The sequence below is a fragment of the Eschrichtius robustus genome, chromosome 6, assembly GCF_028021215.1.
Source record: "Eschrichtius robustus isolate mEscRob2 chromosome 6, mEscRob2.pri, whole genome shotgun sequence".
In the NCBI taxonomy this organism is placed as follows: domain Eukaryota; kingdom Metazoa; phylum Chordata; class Mammalia; order Artiodactyla; family Eschrichtiidae; genus Eschrichtius; species Eschrichtius robustus.
Genome location: NC_090829.1, coordinates 513,943 through 531,883, shown reverse-complemented (window position 1 = coordinate 531,883; position 17,941 = coordinate 513,943). Strand labels below are relative to the sequence as shown.

General features: G+C 53.2%; 2 protein-coding genes across 2 annotated transcripts; both read right to left on the bottom strand.

Moving 5' to 3' along the window:
* Window positions 1–2,530: 2,530 nt before the first annotated feature.
* On the bottom strand, window positions 2,531–7,761 carry LOC137766675 (double homeobox protein 4-like protein 4). The gene is made up of 4 exons (XM_068547272.1): window positions 7,719–7,761; window positions 5,830–5,984; window positions 4,293–4,413; window positions 2,531–2,988 (listed from the first exon to the last, which is right to left on the bottom strand). The coding sequence occupies exons 1-4, from the start codon at window positions 7,759–7,761 to the stop codon at window positions 2,531–2,533; spliced, it is 777 nt and encodes a 258-aa protein (XP_068403373.1).
* Window positions 7,762–10,807: 3,046 nt separating this feature from the next.
* LOC137766674 (double homeobox protein 4-like protein 4) lies at window positions 10,808–16,037 on the bottom strand. The gene is made up of 4 exons (XM_068547271.1): window positions 15,995–16,037; window positions 14,107–14,261; window positions 12,570–12,690; window positions 10,808–11,265 (listed from the first exon to the last, which is right to left on the bottom strand). The coding sequence occupies exons 1-4, from the start codon at window positions 16,035–16,037 to the stop codon at window positions 10,808–10,810; spliced, it is 777 nt and encodes a 258-aa protein (XP_068403372.1).
* Window positions 16,038–17,941: the final 1,904 nt, after the last annotated feature.

The window sequence follows — 17,941 nt, the reverse complement described above, 5'->3', positions numbered from 1 at the left end:
ACTGCTTATCTAGGGTCTACCCATGGTCCTCAACAGTTCGGGACTTTTTCAGAGGTACCCTGAAACCCACCCCCTTGCTCACATGCCATGGAGAGACCAGAGAAAGGGGCAGGCCACATGTGTAGGTTTCACAAGCCAAGGAACTTAATTTCAGTGCTTGTCCTTGGCGTCCACAAGATGAAGTCGGTTTCACATTCACTGGTCAACTGGCATCTGGAAGAAGAAGAAGAGAGGAAGAAGAAGAGGAGGAGGAAGAGGAGGAAGAAGAAGAAGAGGAGGAAGAAGGAGAGGGATATGAAGCAAGTTATATGATGGATGATGACACAGCTTGGTTTGAAAGGAATGCTTTGGATTCCAAATACAACCATCCCAAAATTTTCGGGGCGTTTGGGCTGCAGAGAATTGAAAACTTAGAAGCAAACAAACAAAAAAAACACACAGAAACACAGAACCATCTCAAATGTGTTCTTTTGCCACCACGTGGATTAACATGAGGACAGTGAGCTTATTTAGAAACAGTTGGGAATTGGAGGAATTACACCACCAATTCGTGAAAATATGCCTGGGGCGTGTGTGTTTGTGTGATCTGTGTGTTTGATTTTCTGCACCCACCCACTAAGGGCGGTTGTCAGGTGGTACCCGTGGACGGATGTCACCGGGGCTAGTAGGAGTCTGCAAGTCCCAGGAGGCCCAGGAGGATGTCCTGAGGAGGTGCAGGTCCTGGTCTCTTGTCCTCAAGTGCCAGAGATTGGGGGGGGGCGTGAACACCTTGTTGGATCAGGGTAGTTTTTACCGAGAAGGTGGAAGTTTTGGCTGAGATAATCACAGAAGCATGGGATTTGCTGGCTCCTCCCAGAAGGCACTGGCTTCCAGACTTGGACCGGCTCCCTCCTGGACAAGCCAGGTGGGGTAAGCTTGCTTGGGAGAGTAGAAGCTTTGATCAGCATGGCAGCCAGGACATCCTGAGAGCCCGCAGGTGTGTTTATGCGCAGTCCACCAGTGGCCTCCCTGTGGACGTTCCACTGCCGGTCCCTGGGCTCCGAGATTTCGCTGGAGCAACCAGCATTGAAACCCCAAGATGGTAAAGCCACAGTTCCTAGCTCTAGCTAGCGTCTGTGCAAGTCCTGCCACCCACAAGGATCTCAGTGTTTCCCGGCACACTGTGACCCAGTGTTCCTCCCGCCCTTTTGAAAGCACCATCTTTTCCATAAGTTGTCTCTTACCGCATCACCAGTCATACTTGTCCTGACGCTACCGTGGCCAGATTCTTTTCCCAGAAGCCCTATGCCACCTGTGTGGCCCTTGAAACTGACGTTTCCTTTCTGCCCAAGGAAAAGAAGGAGAGAGAGAGAGAGAGGAAGAGAGAGAGAGAGACAGAGAGACAGAGAGAGAGGGCTGTATATTGCTCTAGAGCTCTGGAGAAAGGGGAGCCTAAGACAGAGGAGTGACTGGGAGGGAGCTGAGGACTAGATGTGTCTGCAGAGGTATACACACTATAGAGCTAGAGACCCGGATGCAGTAGTAGCTAGAGAGTCAGATACATCGGCGTATACACATTCAAGTGGCAACTCTCAGATTATTTTCCTACTTCGTGCCGCTGACACACCCATGCTGGACATGGGGAGCACGGATTGAGCCAATCGAGAATCACTCAACACAGAGTGTACGAGGCACATGTATTCGAAAATATTTTTGAAAGAAGCAGTGGGAGGGATCACCTGCCACGACGTTAAGATGCCACAGGCATTTGGTTTTTCAGTTCCTTTGTGCATCGCTTTAGTTGTAACACGGCTTATCTTTTGAGAGGTGTGCGCGTGTGGTGTGTGGCCGTAGACAGACAATGAGAGAGAGAAAGGGACGGAGAGAGATTATTTGCCTGCATAATAAACCGGGCACAGTTGTTACTATGAACTCTGGCAATGAAAGTGTTTGCATAGTTCTGTCCTTGTGCGCAGAGGGCGATACCCTGAGGAACCCTTCCACACCATGCACCCAGAAACCAAGTGAAGGTTGTCACTGAGAGACTGTTTACGTGCTTCCACTAGGGTGTGTTTGTGGCTACAAGCTACGGGACTAGACAGGGGCGTCTGGACCACCTTCCCGTGCTGTCCCAGGCCAAGGGAGGGATTTCACCTCCCCGAGGAAACGCGGGAGAATACAAAGCGACCAAAGCACAACCAAGAACTTGAACTGAGTGCCAAGATTTATTGATTGGATCAATGGAATGTCACATACAACGGGGAAATCCAGTTCAGCCTTGGGTCCTCCTCGTTGTCACTGAAAGGCTAGAATTCCTTGAGGCTTCAGAGGTGGTGGCCCTCCTGGTGCCCATGCTTCCTGACAGTCCGTGTGGAGCATGGCATTGCTCGTAGACACAACGCAGTTGCCGTCGACAGTCTTCTTGCCTTGGTCGCCCTGCCAGACAGTATCATGAGCGTTGCTTGTTCCTTCTCCTTTCTCTCGCCCGTGGCTCTGCCTCCCGGGAAAGGAGGCTTGAACGGGGCTCGGGGGAAGGTCTTCCTACCTCCCCCTAAGCCTGTGGCACTGGGGAGCCTGGCAGCATGTCGAGCAAGGCCTGGAATTCTTCCTCGCTGAGGGGGGCTTCCAGGGTTGCCGCAAGTTCCTCTTCCTCTGCGTCCGCATTCGGAAAAGGGCCTGCCTTGTCCAGAATGTCCGCGTCTGACAAGAGTTCGTCCAGGAGGCTTGAAGAGCCTGGAAGGGCTGAGTGCTGGGGCTGTTGCTCCAGCTGGGGAGATGTCTCTTCACTTGAGGTTGGCTGCTGCGGCCAAAAGTGTGTCTCTGGCGGTGCAGGCGGCACGATGGCCCCCTGGGCAGGCTGCCCACTGGCGATGACAGCATGTGTCCCTTCGCCCCACGGAACTGTGGCCGGAAGAGGCTGCGGGTTCTGGCATCCCTGAAGTGCTGCCAGGCTGGGCTGGACCACGATGAACATCAACGGGTGGCCCACACAGCACCCAGGGGCAGCCCCTGGCAGAAGAAAGGTGGGGGAGAAAACAGGAGTGGCCGCAGCAAAGGATTGCGTGCTCTCGGGTGCATGAGAGGGAGGATAACGATGAGAGCTGCTATGGACAGTGGGCGGGGGGCTTTGGTCCGACAGGGCAGTCACGGCTGACGTGGCATCTGGTCCTTCGGCCAGGGCATTCACAGGCCCACTAGCGCTCTGCTTTGGGTGCCGAGCTCTTCGGTTCTGGAACCATATCTAGGGAACCATATGGGGAGACAGGAACATTAGCAGCGCAACAGTCCAGATCTACTTGCCGCCGCCCCATCCCTGGCCGGCCCCGCCACGGCCCGCCCTGCCCTGCCCTGCCCTGCCCTCCAATCTGTCAGGTCCATGGCAAGTACTGGTGGGCCTCATCTAAGGGCCATTTTACCTAGAGCTTTCGCCTTGGCTCTTGAAAATGCGGGAGGACGTCAGGGCAACACAGGACCCACCCCACCCCTCCCCACCCCTGGCTTTGAGGAGAGCCGTCATTGACCGGCTACAACCTCAGGCCCCTCCCTGGCTGCCCAGGACTTCCATTGCCCTCTCCTCTTCCGGAAAGGGATGCCTTCAGATCAGCTCCCTTAGTGTATTCGTAGGACGAAGGGAACCTCCTCCCAATCCCCCCTCGCCAAGCCTACCTATATCCAGCAGCAACCCGTCACAAGGTTTAACACTCCTTCCTCGTGGGAGAAGCCAAGTCCCACCCACTGGTGGAGAACTTACCTGGATTCGAGGTTCAGGAATTCCTGTCTGGTGAGCCAATTCTTCCCTGGCAGCAATAGATGGAAATCGATCCCTCTCAAAGGCTTGCACAAGGACCCTTGTTTGAGAAGGAGAGATGAAAGTCCTCTTTCGCCTGGCCTCTCTTCCCAAGCTTTCTGAAGAAGAACACACAGAGAAGAGAGGACATTCAGGCCAATTGCAGCACATTCACAGCAGATGCAGTGTGTGGTATGTAGGAAGTGGTATGTCATAGATCAAGATCGATACATCGATACATCTTATTCAGTGCTATGTGAAAATGCCCCATGTGATGGAAGAAGGGATTTCTGCACATCCGGGCAGGTTCCGGACCCGAAGATTCCAAGCCTTCCTGGCCATGCATCTCCCCACCCTCCAACAGGGGCATGATGCTCCTGTGTGGAACAGGAATGGGGCAAGAAGCCAAGATATCATGGTTTCCTCTCTGAAGCGTTCCTGGCCTCCCACGGTCATCCACGTTCAGAGATGATTGTGTCTCAAGGGGATGCTCTGGGGAAATGCCTTTGGATTGCTGGGTACTTACCTCGAGTCAAAGCCTGAGGTGGTGGCGGCCGCAGCGGCTGCGACTGCCCCCCTTTGAAGGCATTCTCCGACAGCAATCGGCTCTGCTTTAGGCGTCTTCTTCGTTGGTTTTGAAACCAAACCTGGGTACAAAGAAAGAAAGCCTTGTCATTCAATGCTTATGCACGTACTTCCAAGACCGATTGCAGGATGCACCATAAAACAAACGCACAAACGCGCCAGCCAGCCAGCCAGCCAGCCAGAACAAGCCGACTAATGGAGACCCAGTATGGCCCATCTGCCCCCAGTGGAAATATTTACGAGTCAAAGGGACTGAACTCTCACTGGCAGGTAGAATGTAGACTCCCGCTTTCACCTCTGAAGAAGTGCACCAGATTCCAGAATACACAATCTGTGTCCGTGAAAATAATCCTTCCTCTTCGCGTCACCTTACTGGTGTGCAGAGTAATGACTTGTGACACAGGAGGAGACAATGCTTGCTTTCCCACAGTCAGAATGGGATGGATAGCTACCTCTCTCTCTCCCTCTCACCCGCCCCACCCCTCCTCATCAAAACTAGCAGTTTCTCTGTGGGTCTTTTGGTCCCCATCTACGATTCTCCGCATCTACCTGTTGACGTCTGTCTCTGTTGCCACCCGCCCGCCGGCGCACCTGCCTGCCTGCCTGCCTTGCCCTCACTCTGTCTCTGTCCCAGGCTCTCAGGCTCAATCTCCTTTCCCTCATTTGCTCTCTTTGCCTCCCCTTTGGCACGGTCCATGCCCGATTCATGGTTCCCTGTCTCTCTTATGTCCCCACAGGCAGTACTGTCTCATAACACGCAATCATATCCATTAGCAAGTGCCCCCATGAAAACCACACTTCCCATGCTGCCTGGGAACTACTCATTGACAGTCACTTCTCAGGGACTACATGCCTCCATCACTCTTAGGTCAGGAGACTCTTATGTACCCGCTCCCCATCTTCAGAATATGTGTCCTTGTCTTCAACAGTGAAGCCGTGTGCATGCTACCTCATTCCCCGAGGCCGAACCGCAGTGTGGACCTGTGCTTGTGTGCGTGTGTGTGTGCATGTTTTTAGACGTTTCTGACGGTGGTGTGTGGAAAATGTGACACCCTGAGAAAACGTGTTCGTAGGGAAAGCCAATCAGTCTTTGGCGACGCTTTGTAAGGTCGCAGGCGATGTGTTCCTACCTTTGGTGACTCCTCTCCAGCCTGCCCAGAGAGGGAAGTCTTCAGCACGGCTAGTTCCTCGGAGGCCAGCCATCAAGGGAACACCTCCCTGGCACCACCAGGCCCTCCTGCTTCCTTGGCCCCTCGCCCTTTATTCTTGACCACCCATTTGAATGGACCTCTCGCCACACAGCTCAGTCTGGCCACGCTTTCGAAAGGGAGCCACCGTCCTTGCCAAGATTCGAGTCCCTGCTGTCTGGAGCACCCAGAAGAGGAAGCCCCAAGGGCAAGGACTCCAGCTGGCGTAGGGCGACTTGCGTCTGGACATGGACCCCGAGAGGGAGAATGGATCGAGAGACTCGGACGTACCTGAATTCTGCTTTCTGGAATGCCCAGTTCTCGTGCCAGCCGTTCTCTGGTCGTTATCCCGGGGTAGGGGTTCTGTTGAAAGAGTGCTTGCAGGGTGTCCTTCTGACTCAGCCTCAGAACCAGCCTCCTCCTTCGCGATGGTCTTGAGAGTCGGCCTGTGGGAGAGAAAAGGGGGAATGTGTCAGGGGCGAATCCATGGAGGTGCACACCAATGGTACCGGCACAGCGCTGGCCCTTGTGCCACGTGAAAAATCTGTAAGCCAGGGGAAGACTCTGCATTTGGAATAACCGTGGGCACACCCTGAAAGCAACGCTGAGTGGAACCCTGTGGGCTCAAGCTAAGCTGAGGGTCAAGGCTATGGGGATCCCCCCACCAATTGCCAAGGATCCACAGGGCGCCATGCAAGCAGAAGGGGAAATCCCTAGGAAAACAGGCTAACGTGACCTAAATCGGTTGAAGGATTTTCCACCTGTGGAGGCCTCAGAAAGTCTTGATGGCTCCTACCAGATTTACCTTGAACTCTAAGCTAACGAGAGGAGCCCGGCTTCTGGCCTGTCATACGCACAGGGCACATCCGCTTTCACTATTTGAAAGGAAACGAGACGAAAGCCAAACGAAGCCAAACAAACACACAAGCCAACCCCCAACACAGAACGCACTAAGAGATTGTTAAGAAGACCCACATTTTTGAGATAAGGAGCAACGTGGGGCCCCGTCTGATGGCGCCCGCCCACCCACACACCCACAACAGCCGAGTATACTTCGGAAGATGAGTTTCCCTTTCCAGGCACCAAGGTCTTGCTGACTCGCCGTGTGTGTGTGCTATTCTTTCAGTTGGGCAGCCTTGAAGGGCTGCCGCCATCCCTGTCCTATTTGAGGTTGCGTCTTTCTGGTGGCAAGGGAATAGATGCGTGTTGGTTTCCTGCCTTCTAAGGCGGGAGCCGGGCGTGATGGCCAGGGTGGATGTGGTTTCAGGCACGTCCTGCACATCCTTGAGATTTGAGTTTCCTGAACTCTCTCCAAGTCTAGGACAACACCAACCCTTCTGCAAGGGCCACCCGCTCTAGCAGCTGGCAGCTGGTGACGTAGGGTCGTCTCCAGGTCTCGCGCTGGAAGGAGACAAGGCAAGGCAAGGGTTACGGACCCCCAACGGGGACTTCCTTTAAAAGAGCCCTTCCTTCCTGCCAGCTCCAAGGAAAATCTTTGGAAAGCACTCAAGGAACGAACGTGTCACACTGCGGATTTTGCCTTTCCAGAGGCTCCTGCACTGGCTACCTTGGAGTCCAATGAGAGACAGTTCGAGTGCTCCTGGAATCTCTGTTTCCCAGGCTCTAGCTTTCAGGTGTGCTCAAAGAAAAACTCTCTTTTTCTTGTATTCTTAATACATACTGGATGTGGATCCTTTCCATGGACACCATGGAAGTTAACCAGTTCAAATGGAACACGAAACCAAAGAGAGCAAATCCGTAACAACAGCAAGAATAGAACATGGGAAACCAACACAAAATCCCAAACATGGTCAACTGGAAAAAAGTGTCAGTTTAGTTGGGAACGTTTTCAAACACTCGTGTTCCGTTCACTGCAACCACAGGCTGGGATTTTTGGTAGAGAAGCCATTGTCAGGCAACAGGCCTACCTACTTCCATGTCGATTTCAAGAAGGAAAAGAAACGAACCATCAAACCAGAAATATGTACGTGAATTGCCCAAACCAAGGTGCATCCTTTGGCCCAACTGATTCCAGAAACATGTCCCAGCATATCTGTCCGTGCCAATTGGTGGTCATTGGGAAACTTCAACCTTCGTGGTGATCAACCCTTGGGGTGGGGAGGTGCATGAGTGTATTTGGAGGACCCAACCCCAGAGCCCAGATGCTGAGGGCAACGTACCTGTGGAGCTGCTGTATGTGCCGGACGAGCTGGACGAATCCATGGTGGGAGACCCACACGGATGGCACGGAAGCTGCTGGCCAACTGCTCAGTGCTGAGAAGCTCAGGATTTATAATGGGTGAGGATGCCCCGCCCCTATTTATGTAAATAGCCGCAGATGGTGGGGAACCCTTCCTTGCACATTGAGAACCTGGAAGGAATCCCGTGAGGCAAGTGGGCGTTGGAATGGAAGGCCTGTTGGGAGGCTCCCAGGTCCCTTTGAAGCTGCCGCCCTCGTCATCCTTTCCCAGAATGCTTGGGGTCCAGTGCTCTCTCGTTTTCACACCTTTTCACATTCCACACATACTTTTGCTCTCCGTGGAATTCCCCAACTCTGAATCCCTCACGCTTAGCTGTGTCACTGTACTTTCCAAAATGGAGAGAGAACCTGGAGCCTAGCTTTCCTCGAGTACGTTTCCCACTTCGTTCATCACCACCAGGACGTCATTGCCTCGCACTCTTAAAGCATTTCCTTGGCTGGGGTTTGAGTTCCCGATAATTCACACACTAAGCTTGACTGCTTATCTAGGGTCTACCCATGGTCCTCAACAGTTCGGGACTTTTTCAGAGGTACCCTGAAACCCACCCCCTTGCTCACATGCCATGGAGAGACCAGAGAAAGGGGCAGGCCACATGTGTAGGTTTCACAAGCCAAGGAACTTAATTTCAGTGCTTGTCCTTGGCGTCCACAAGATGAAGTCGGTTTCACATTCACTGGTCAACTGGCATCTGGAAGAAGAAGAAGAGAGGAAGAAGAAGAGGAGGAGGAGGAGGAGGAAGAAGAAGAAGAGGAGGAAGAAGGAGACGGATATGAAGCAAGTTATATGATGGATGATGACACAGCTTGGTTTGAAAGGAATGCTTTGGATTCCAAATACAACCATCCCAACATTTTCGGGGCGTTTGGGCTGCAGAGAATTGAAAACTTAGAAGCAAACAAACAAAAAAAACACACAGAAACACAGAACCATCTCTAATGTGTTCTTTTGCCACCACGTGGATTAACATGAGGACAGTGAGCTTATTTAGAAACAGTTGGGAATTGGAGTAATTACACCACCAATTCGTGAAAATATGCCTGGGGCATGTGTGTTTGTGTGATCTGTGTGTTTGATTTTCTGCACCCACCCACTAAGGGCGGTTGTCAGGTGGTACCCGTGGACGGATGCCACCAGGGCTAGTAGGAGTGTGCAAGTCCCAGGAGGCCCAAGAGGATGTCCTGAGGAGGTGCAGTTCCTGGTCCCTTGTCCTCAAGTGCCAGACATCGGGGGGGGGGGGCGTGACCGTCTTGTTGGATCAGGGTGGTTTTTCCCGAGAAGGTGGAAATTTTGGCTGAGATAATCACAGAAACATGGGATTTGCTGGCTCCTCCCAGAAGGCACTGGCTTCCAGACTTGGACCGGCTCCCTCCTGGACAATCCAGGTGGGGTAAGCTTGCTTGGGAGAGTAGAAGCTTTGATCAGCATGGCAGCCAGGACATCCTGAGAGCCCGCAGGTGTGTTTATGCACAGTCCACCAGTGGCCTCCCTGTGGACGTTCCGCTGCCGGTCCCTGGGCTCCGAGATTTCGCTGGAGCAACCAGCATTGAAACCCCAAGATGGTAAAGCCACTGTTCCTAGCTCTAGCTAGCGTCTGTGCAAGTCCTGCCACCCACAAGTATCTCAGTGTTTCCCGGCACACTGTGACCCAGTGTTCCTCCCGCCCTGTTGAAAGCACCATCTTTTCCATAAGTTGTCTCTTACCGCATCACCAGTCATACTTGTCCTGACGCTACCGTGGCCAGATTCTTTTCCCAGAAGCCCTATGCCACCTGTGTGGCCCTTGAAACTGACGTTTCCTTTCTGCCCAAGGAAAAGAAGGAGAGAGAGAGAGAGAGGAAGAGAGAGAGAGAGACAGAGAGACAGAGAGAGAGGGCTGTATATTGCTCTAGAGCTCTGGAGAAAGGGGAGCCTAAGACAGAGGAGTGACTGGGAGGGAGCTGAGGACTAGATGTGTCTGCAGAGGTATACACACTATAGAGCTAGAGACCCGGATGCAGTAGTAGCTAGAGAGTCAGATACATCGGCGTATACACATTCAAGTGGCAACTCTCAGATTATTTTCCTACTTCGTGCCACTGACACACCCATGCTGGACATGGGGAGCACGGATTGAGCCAATCGAGAATCACTCAACACAGAGTGTACGAGGCACATGTATTCGAAAATATTTTTGAAAGAAGCAGTGGGAGGGATCACCTGCCACGACGTTAAGATGCCACAGGCATTTGGTTTTTCAGTTCCTTTGTGCATCGCTTTAGTTGTAACACGGCTTATCTTTTGAGAGGTGTGCGCGTGTGGTGTGTGGCCGTAGACAGACAATGAGAGAGAGAGAGGGACGGAGAGAGATTATTTGCCTGCATAATAAACCGGGCACAGTTGTTACTATGAACTCTGGCAATGAAAGTGTTTGCATAGTTCTGTCCTTGTGCGCAGAGGGCGATACCCTGAGGAACCCTTCCACACCATGCACCCAGAAACCAAGTGAAGGTTGTCACTGAGAGACTGTTTTCGTGCTTCCACTAGGGTGTGTTTGTGGCTACAAGCTACGGGACTAGACAGGGGCGTCTGGACCACCTTCCCGTGCTGTCCCAGGCCAAGGGAGGGATTTCACCTCCCCGAGGAAACGCGGGAGAATACAAAGCGACCAAAGCACAACCAAGAACTTGAACTGAGTGCCAAGATTTATTGATTGGATCAATGGAATGTCACATACAACGGGGAAATCCAGTTCAGCCTTGGGTCCTCCTCGTTGTCACTGAAAGGCTAGAATTCCTTGAGGCTTCAGAGGTGGTGGCCCTCCTGGTGCCCATGCTTCCTGACAGTCCGTGTGGAGCATGGCATTGCTCGTAGACACAACGCAGTTGCCGTCGACAGTCTTCTTGCCTTGGTCGCCCTGCCAGACAGTATCATGAGCGTTGCTTGTTCCTTCTCCTTTCTCTCGCCCGTGGCTCTGCCTCCCGGGAAAGGAGGCTTGAACGGGGCTCGGGGGAAGGTCTTCCTACCTCCCCCTAAGCCTGTGGCACTGGGGAGCCTGGCAGCATGTCGAGCAAGGCCTGGAATTCTTCCTCGCTGAGGGGGGCTTCCAGGGTTGCCGCAAGTTCCTCTTCCTCTGCGTCCGCATTCGGAAAAGGGCCTGCCTTGTCCAGAATGTCCGCGTCTGACAAGAGTTCGTCCAGGAGGCTTGAAGAGCCTGGAAGGGCTGAGTGCTGGGGCTGTTGCTCCAGCTGGGGAGATGTCTCTTCACTTGAGGTTGGCTGCTGCGGCCAAAAGTGTGTCTCTGGCGGTGCAGGCGGCACGATGGCCCCCTGGGCAGGCTGCCCACTGGCGATGACAGCATGTGTCCCTTCGCCCCACGGAACTGTGGCCGGAAGAGGCTGCGGGTTCTGGCATCCCTGAAGTGCTGCCAGGCTGGGCTGGACCACGATGAACATCAACGGGTGGCCCACACAGCACCCAGGGGCAGCCCCTGGCAGAAGAAAGGTGGGGGAGAAAACAGGAGTGGCCGCAGCAAAGGATTGCGTGCTCTCGGGTGCATGAGAGGGAGGATAACGATGAGAGCTGCTATGGACAGTGGGCGGGGGGCTTTGGTCCGACAGGGCAGTCACGGCTGACGTGGCATCTGGTCCTTCGGCCAGGGCATTCACAGGCCCACTAGCGCTCTGCTTTGGGTGCCGAGCTCTTCGGTTCTGGAACCATATCTAGGGAACCATATGGGGAGACAGGAACATTAGCAGCGCAACAGTCCAGATCTACTTGCCGCCGCCCCATCCCTGGCCGGCCCCGCCACGGCCCGCCCTGCCCTGCCCTGCCCTGCCCTCCAATCTGTCAGGTCCATGGCAAGTACTGGTGGGCCTCATCTAAGGGCCATTTTACCTAGAGCTTTCGCCTTGGCTCTTGAAAATGCGGGAGGACGTCAGGGCAACACAGGACCCACCCCACCCCTCCCCACCCCTGGCTTTGAGGAGAGCCGTCATTGACCGGCTACAACCTCAGGCCCCTCCCTGGCTGCCCAGGACTTCCATTGCCCTCTCCTCTTCCGGAAAGGGATGCCTTCAGATCAGCTCCCTTAGTGTATTCGTAGGACGAAGGGAACCTCCTCCCAATCCCCCCTCGCCAAGCATACCTATATCCAGCAGCAACCCGTCACAAGGTTTAACACTCCTTCCTCGTGGGAGAAGCCAAGTCCCACCCACTGGTGGAGAACTTACCTGGATTCGAGGTTCAGGAATTCCTGTCTGGTGAGCCAATTCTTCCCTGGCAGCAATAGATGGAAATCGATCCCTCTCAAAGGCTTGCACAAGGACCCTTGTTTGAGAAGGAGAGATGAAAGTCCTCTTTCGCCTGGCCTCTCTTCCCAAGCTTTCTGAAGAAGAACACACAGAGAAGAGAGGACATTCAGGCCAATTGCAGCACATTCACAGCAGATGCAGTGTGTGGTATGTAGGAAGTGGTATGTCATAGATCAAGATCGATACATCGATACATCTTATTCAGTGCTATGTGAAAATGCCCCATGTGATGGAAGAAGGGATATCTGCACATCCGGGCAGGTTCCGGACCCGAAGATTCCAAGCCTTCCTGGCCATGCATCTCCCCACCCTCCAACAGGGGCATGATGCTCCTGTGTGGAACAGGAATGGGGCAAGAAGCCAAGATATCATGGTTTCCTCTCTGAAGCGTTCCTGGCCTCCCACGGTCATCCACGTTCAGAGATGATTGTGTCTCAAGGGGATGCTCTGGGGAAATGCCTTTGGATTGCTGGGTACTTACCTCGAGTCAAAGCCTGAGGTGGTGGCGGCCGCAGCGGCTGCGACTGCCCCCCTTTGAAGGCATTCTCCGACGGCAATCGGCTCTGCTTTAGGCGTCTTCTTCGTTGGTTTTGAAACCAAACCTGGGTACAAAGAAAGCAAGCCTTGTCATTCAATGCTTATGCACGTACTTGCAAGACCGATTGCAGGATGCACCATAAAACAAACGCACAAACGCGCCAGCCAGCCAGCCAGCCAGCCAGAACAAGCCGACTAATGGAGACCCAGTATGGCCCATCTGCCCCCAGTGGAAATATTTACGAGTCAAAGGGACTGAACTCTCACTGGCAGGTAGAATGTAGACTCCCGCTTTCACCTCTGAAGAAGTGCACCAGATTCCAGAATACACAATCTGTGTCCATGAAAATAATCCTTCCTCTTCGCGTCACCTTACTGGTGTGCAGAGTAATGACTTGTGACACAGGAGGAGACAATGCTTGCTTTCCCACAGTCAGAATGGGATGGATAGCTACCTCTCTCTCTCCCTCTCACCCGCCCCACCCCTCCTCATCAAAACTAGCAGTTTCTCTGTGGGTCTTTTGGTCCCCATCTACGATTCTCCGCATCTACCTGTTGACGTCTGTCTCTGTTGCCACCCGCCCGCCGGCGCACCTGCCTGCCTGCCTGCCTTGCCCTCACTCTGTCTCTGTCCCAGGCTCCCAGGCTCAATCTCCTTTCCCTCATTTGCTCTCTTTGCCTCCCCTTTGGCACGGTCCATGCCCGATTCATGGTTCCCTGTCTCTCTTATGTCCCCACAGGCAGTACTGTCTCATAACACGCAATCATATCCATTAGCAAGTGCCCCCATGAAAACCACACTTCCCATGCTGCCTGGGAACTACTCATTGACAGTCACTTCTCAGGGACTACATGCCTCCATCACTCTTAGGTCAGGAGACTCTTATGTACCCGCTCCCCATCTTCAGAATATGTGCCCTTGTCTTCAACAGTGAAGCCGTGTGCATGCTACCTCATTCCCCGAGGCCGAACCGCAGTGTGGACCTGTGCTTGTGTGCGTGTGTGTGTGCATGTTTTTAGACGTTTCTGACGGTGGTGTGTGGAAAATGTGACACCCTGAGAAAACGTGTTCGTAAGGAAAGCCAATCAGTCTTTGGCGACGCTTTGTAAGGTCGCAGGCGAGGTGTTCCTACCTTTGGTGACTCCTCTCCAGCCTGCCCAGAGAGGGAAGTCTTCAGCACGGCTAGTTCCTCGGAGGCCAGCCATCAAGGGAACACCTCCCTGGCACCACCAGGCCCTCCTACTTCCTTGGCCCCTCGCCCTTTATTCTTGACCACCCATTTGAATGGACCTCTCGCCACACAGCTCAGTCTGGCCACGCATTCGAAAGGGAGCCACCGTCCTTGCCAAGATTCGAGTCCCTGCTGTCTGGAGCACCCAGAAGAGGAAGCCCCAAGGGCAAGGACTCCAGCTGGCATAGGGTGACTTGCGTCTGGACATGGACCCCGAGAGGGAGAATGGATCGAGAGACTCGGACGTACCTGAATTCTGCTTTCTGGAATGCCCAGTTCTCGTGCCAGCCGTTCTCTGGTCGTTATCCCGGGGTAGGGGTTCTGTTGAAAGAGTGCTTGCAGGGTGTCCTTCTGACTCAGCCTCAGAACCAGCCTCCTCCTTCGCGATGGTCTTGAGAGTCGGCCTGTGGGAGAGAAAAGGGGGAATGTGTCAGGGGCGAATCCATGGAGGTGCAAACCAATGGTACCGGCACAGCGCTGGTCCTTGTGCCACGTGAAAAATCTGTAAGCCAGGGGAAGACTCTGCATTTGGAACAACCGTGGGCACACCCTGAAAGCCACGCTGAGTGGGACCCTGTGGGCTCAAGCTAAGCTGAGGGTCAAGGCTATGGGGATCCCCCAACAATCGCCAAGGATCCACAGGGCGCCATGCAAGCAGAAGGGGAAAGCCCTAGAAAAACAGGCTAACGTGACCAAAATGGGTGGAAGGATTGTCCACCTGTGGAGGCCTCAGAAAGTCTTGATGGCTTCTACCAGATTTACCTTGAACTCTAAGCTAACGAGAGGAGCCCGGCTTCTGGCCTGTCATACGCACAGGGCACATCCGCTTTCACTATTTGAAAGGAAACGAGACGAAAGCCAAACGAAGCCAGTCAAATACACAAGCCAACCCCCAACACAGAACGCACTAGGAGATTGTTAAGAAGACAAACTCTTTTGAGATAAGGAGCAACGTGGGGCCCCGTCTGATGGCGCCCGCCCACCCACACACCCACAACAGCCGAGTATACTTCGGAAGATGAGTTTCCCTTTCCAGGCACCAAGGTCTTGCTGACTCGCCGTGTGTGTGTGCTATTCTTTCAGTTGGGCAGCCTTGAAGGGCTGCCGCCATCCCTGTCCTATTTGAGGTTGCGTCTTTCTGGTGGCAAGGGAATAGATGCGTGTTGGTTTCCTGCCTTCTAAGGCGGGAGCCGGGCGTGATGGCCAGGGTGGATGTGGTTTCAGGCACGTCCTGCACATCCTTGAGATTTGAGTTTCCTGAACTCTCTCCAAGTCTAGGACAACACCAACCCTTCTGCAAGGGCCACCCGCTCTAGCAGCTGGCAGCTGGTGACGTAGGGTCGTCTCCAGGTCTCGCGCTGGAAGGAGACAAGGCAAGGCAAGGGTTACGGACCCCCAACGGGGACTTCCTTTAAAAGCGCCCTTGCTTCCTGCCAGCTCCAAGGAAAATCTTTGGAAAGCACTCAAGGAACGAACGTGTCACACTGCGGATTTTGCCTTTCCAGAGGCTCCTGCACTGGCTACCTTGGAGTCCAATGAGAGACAGTTCGAGTGCTCCTGGAATCTCTGTTTCCCAGGCTCTAGCTTTCAGGTGTGCTCAAAGAAAAACTCTCTTTTTCTTGTATTCTTAATACATACTGGATGTGGATCCTTTCCATGGACACCATGGAAGTTAACCAGTTCAAACGGAACACGAAACCAAAGAGAGCAAATCCGTAACAACAGCAAGAATAGAACATGGGAAACCAACACAAAATCCCAAACACGGTCAACTGGAAAAAAGTGTCAGTTTAGTTGGGAACGTTTTCAAACACTCGTGTTCCGTTCACTGCAACCACAGGCTGGGATTTTTGGTAGAGAAGCCATTGTCAGGCAACAGGCCTACCTACTTCCATGTCGATTTCAAGAAGGAAAAGAAACGAACCATCAAACCAGAAATATGTACGTGAATTGCCCAAACCAAGGTGCATCCTTTGGCCCAACTGATTCCAGAAAAATGTCCCAGCATATCTGTCCGTGCCAAGTGGTGGTCATTGGGAAACTTCAACCTTCGTGGTGATCAACCCTTGGGGTGGGGAGGTGCATGAGTGTATTTGGAGGACCCAACCCCAGAGCCCAGATGCTGAGGGCAACGTACCTGTGGAGCTGCTGTATGTGCCGGACGAGCTGGACGAATCCATGGTGGGAGACCCACACGGATGGCACGGAAGCTGCTGGCCAACTGCTCAGTGCTGAGAAGCTCAGGATTTATAATGGGTGAGGATGCCCCGCCCCTATTTATGTAAATAGCCGCAGATGGTGGGGAACCCTTCCTTGCACATTGAGAACCTGGAAGGAATCCCGTGAGGCAAGTGGGCGTTGGAATGGAAGGCCTGTTGGGAGGCTCCCAGGTCCCTTTGAAGCTGCCGCCCTCGTCATCCTTTCCCAGAATGCTTGGGGTCCAGTGCTCTCTCGTTTTCACACCTTTTCACATTCCACACATACTTTTGCTCTCCGTGGAATTCCCCAACTCTGAATCCCTCACGCTTAGCTGTGTCACTGTACTTTCCAAAATGGAGAGAGAACCTGGAGCCTAGCTTTCCTCGAGTACGTTTCCCACTTCGTTCATCACCACCAGGACGTCATTGCCTCGCACTCTTAAAGCATTTCCTTGGCTGGGGTTTGAGTTCCCGATAATTCACACACTAAGCTTGACTGCTTATCTAGGGTCTACCCATGGTCCTCAACAGTTCGGGACTTTTTCAGAGGTACCCTGAAACCCACCCCCTTGCTCACATGCCATGGAGAGACCAGAGAAAGGGGCAGGCCACATGTGTAGGTTTCACAAGCCAAGGAACTTAATTTCAGTGCTTGTCCTTGGCGTCCACAAGATGAAGTCGGTTTCACATTCACTGGTCAACTGGCATCTGGAAGAAGAAGAAGAGAGGAAGAAGAAGAGGAGGAGGAGGAGGAGGAAGAAGAAGAAGAGGAGGAAGAAGGAGACGGATATGAAGCAAGTTATATGATGGATGATGACACAGCTTGGTTTGAAAGGAATGCTTTGGATTCCAAATACAACCATCCCAACATTTTCGGGGCGTTTGGGCTGCAGAGAATTGAAAACTTAGAAGCAAACCAACAAAGAAACCACACAGAAACACAGAACCATCTCTAATGTGTTCTTTTGCCACCACGTGGATTAACATGAGGACAGTGAGCTTATTTAGAAACAGTTGGGAATTGGAGTAATTACACCACCAATTCGTGAAAATATGCCTGGGGCGTGTGTGTTTGTGTGATCTGTGTGTTTGATTTTCTGCACCCACCCACTAAGGGCGGTTGTCAGGTGGTACCCGTGGATGGATGCCACCAGGGCTAGTAGGAGTGTGCAAGTCCCAGGAGGCCCAAGAGGATGTCCTGAGGAGGTGCAGGTCCTGGTCTCTTGTCCTCAAGTGCCAGAGATCAGAGGGGGGGTGGGGCGTGACCATCTTGTTGGATCAGTGTGGTTTTTCCCGAGAAGGTGGAAGTTTTGGCTGAGATAATCACAGAAACATGGGATTTGCTGGCTCCTCCCAGAAGGCACTGGCTTCCAGACTTGGACCGGCTCCCTCCTGGACAATCCAGGTGGGGTAAGCTTGCTTGAGAGAGTAGAAGCTTTGATCAGTATGGCAGCCAGGACATCCTGAGAGCCCGCAGGTGTGTTTATGCGCAGTCCACCAGTGGCCTCCCTGTGGACGTTCCGCTGCCGGTCCCTGGGCTCCGAGATTTCGCTGGAGTAACCAGCTTTGAACCACCAAGATGGTAAAGCCACAGTTCCTAGCTCTAGCTAGCGTCTGTGCAAGTCCTGCCACCCACAAGGATCTCAGTGTTTCCCGGCACACTGTGACCCAGTGTTCCTCCCGCCCTCTTGAAAGCACCATCTTTTCCATAAGTTGTCTCTTCCCGCATCTCCAGTCATACTTGTCCTGACGCTACCGTGGCCAGATTCTTTTCCCAGAAGCCCTATGCCACCTGTGTGGCCCTTGAAACTGACGTTTCCTTTCTGCCCAAGGAAAAGAAGGAGAGAGAGAGAGAGAGGAAGAGAGAGAGAGAGACAGAGAGACAG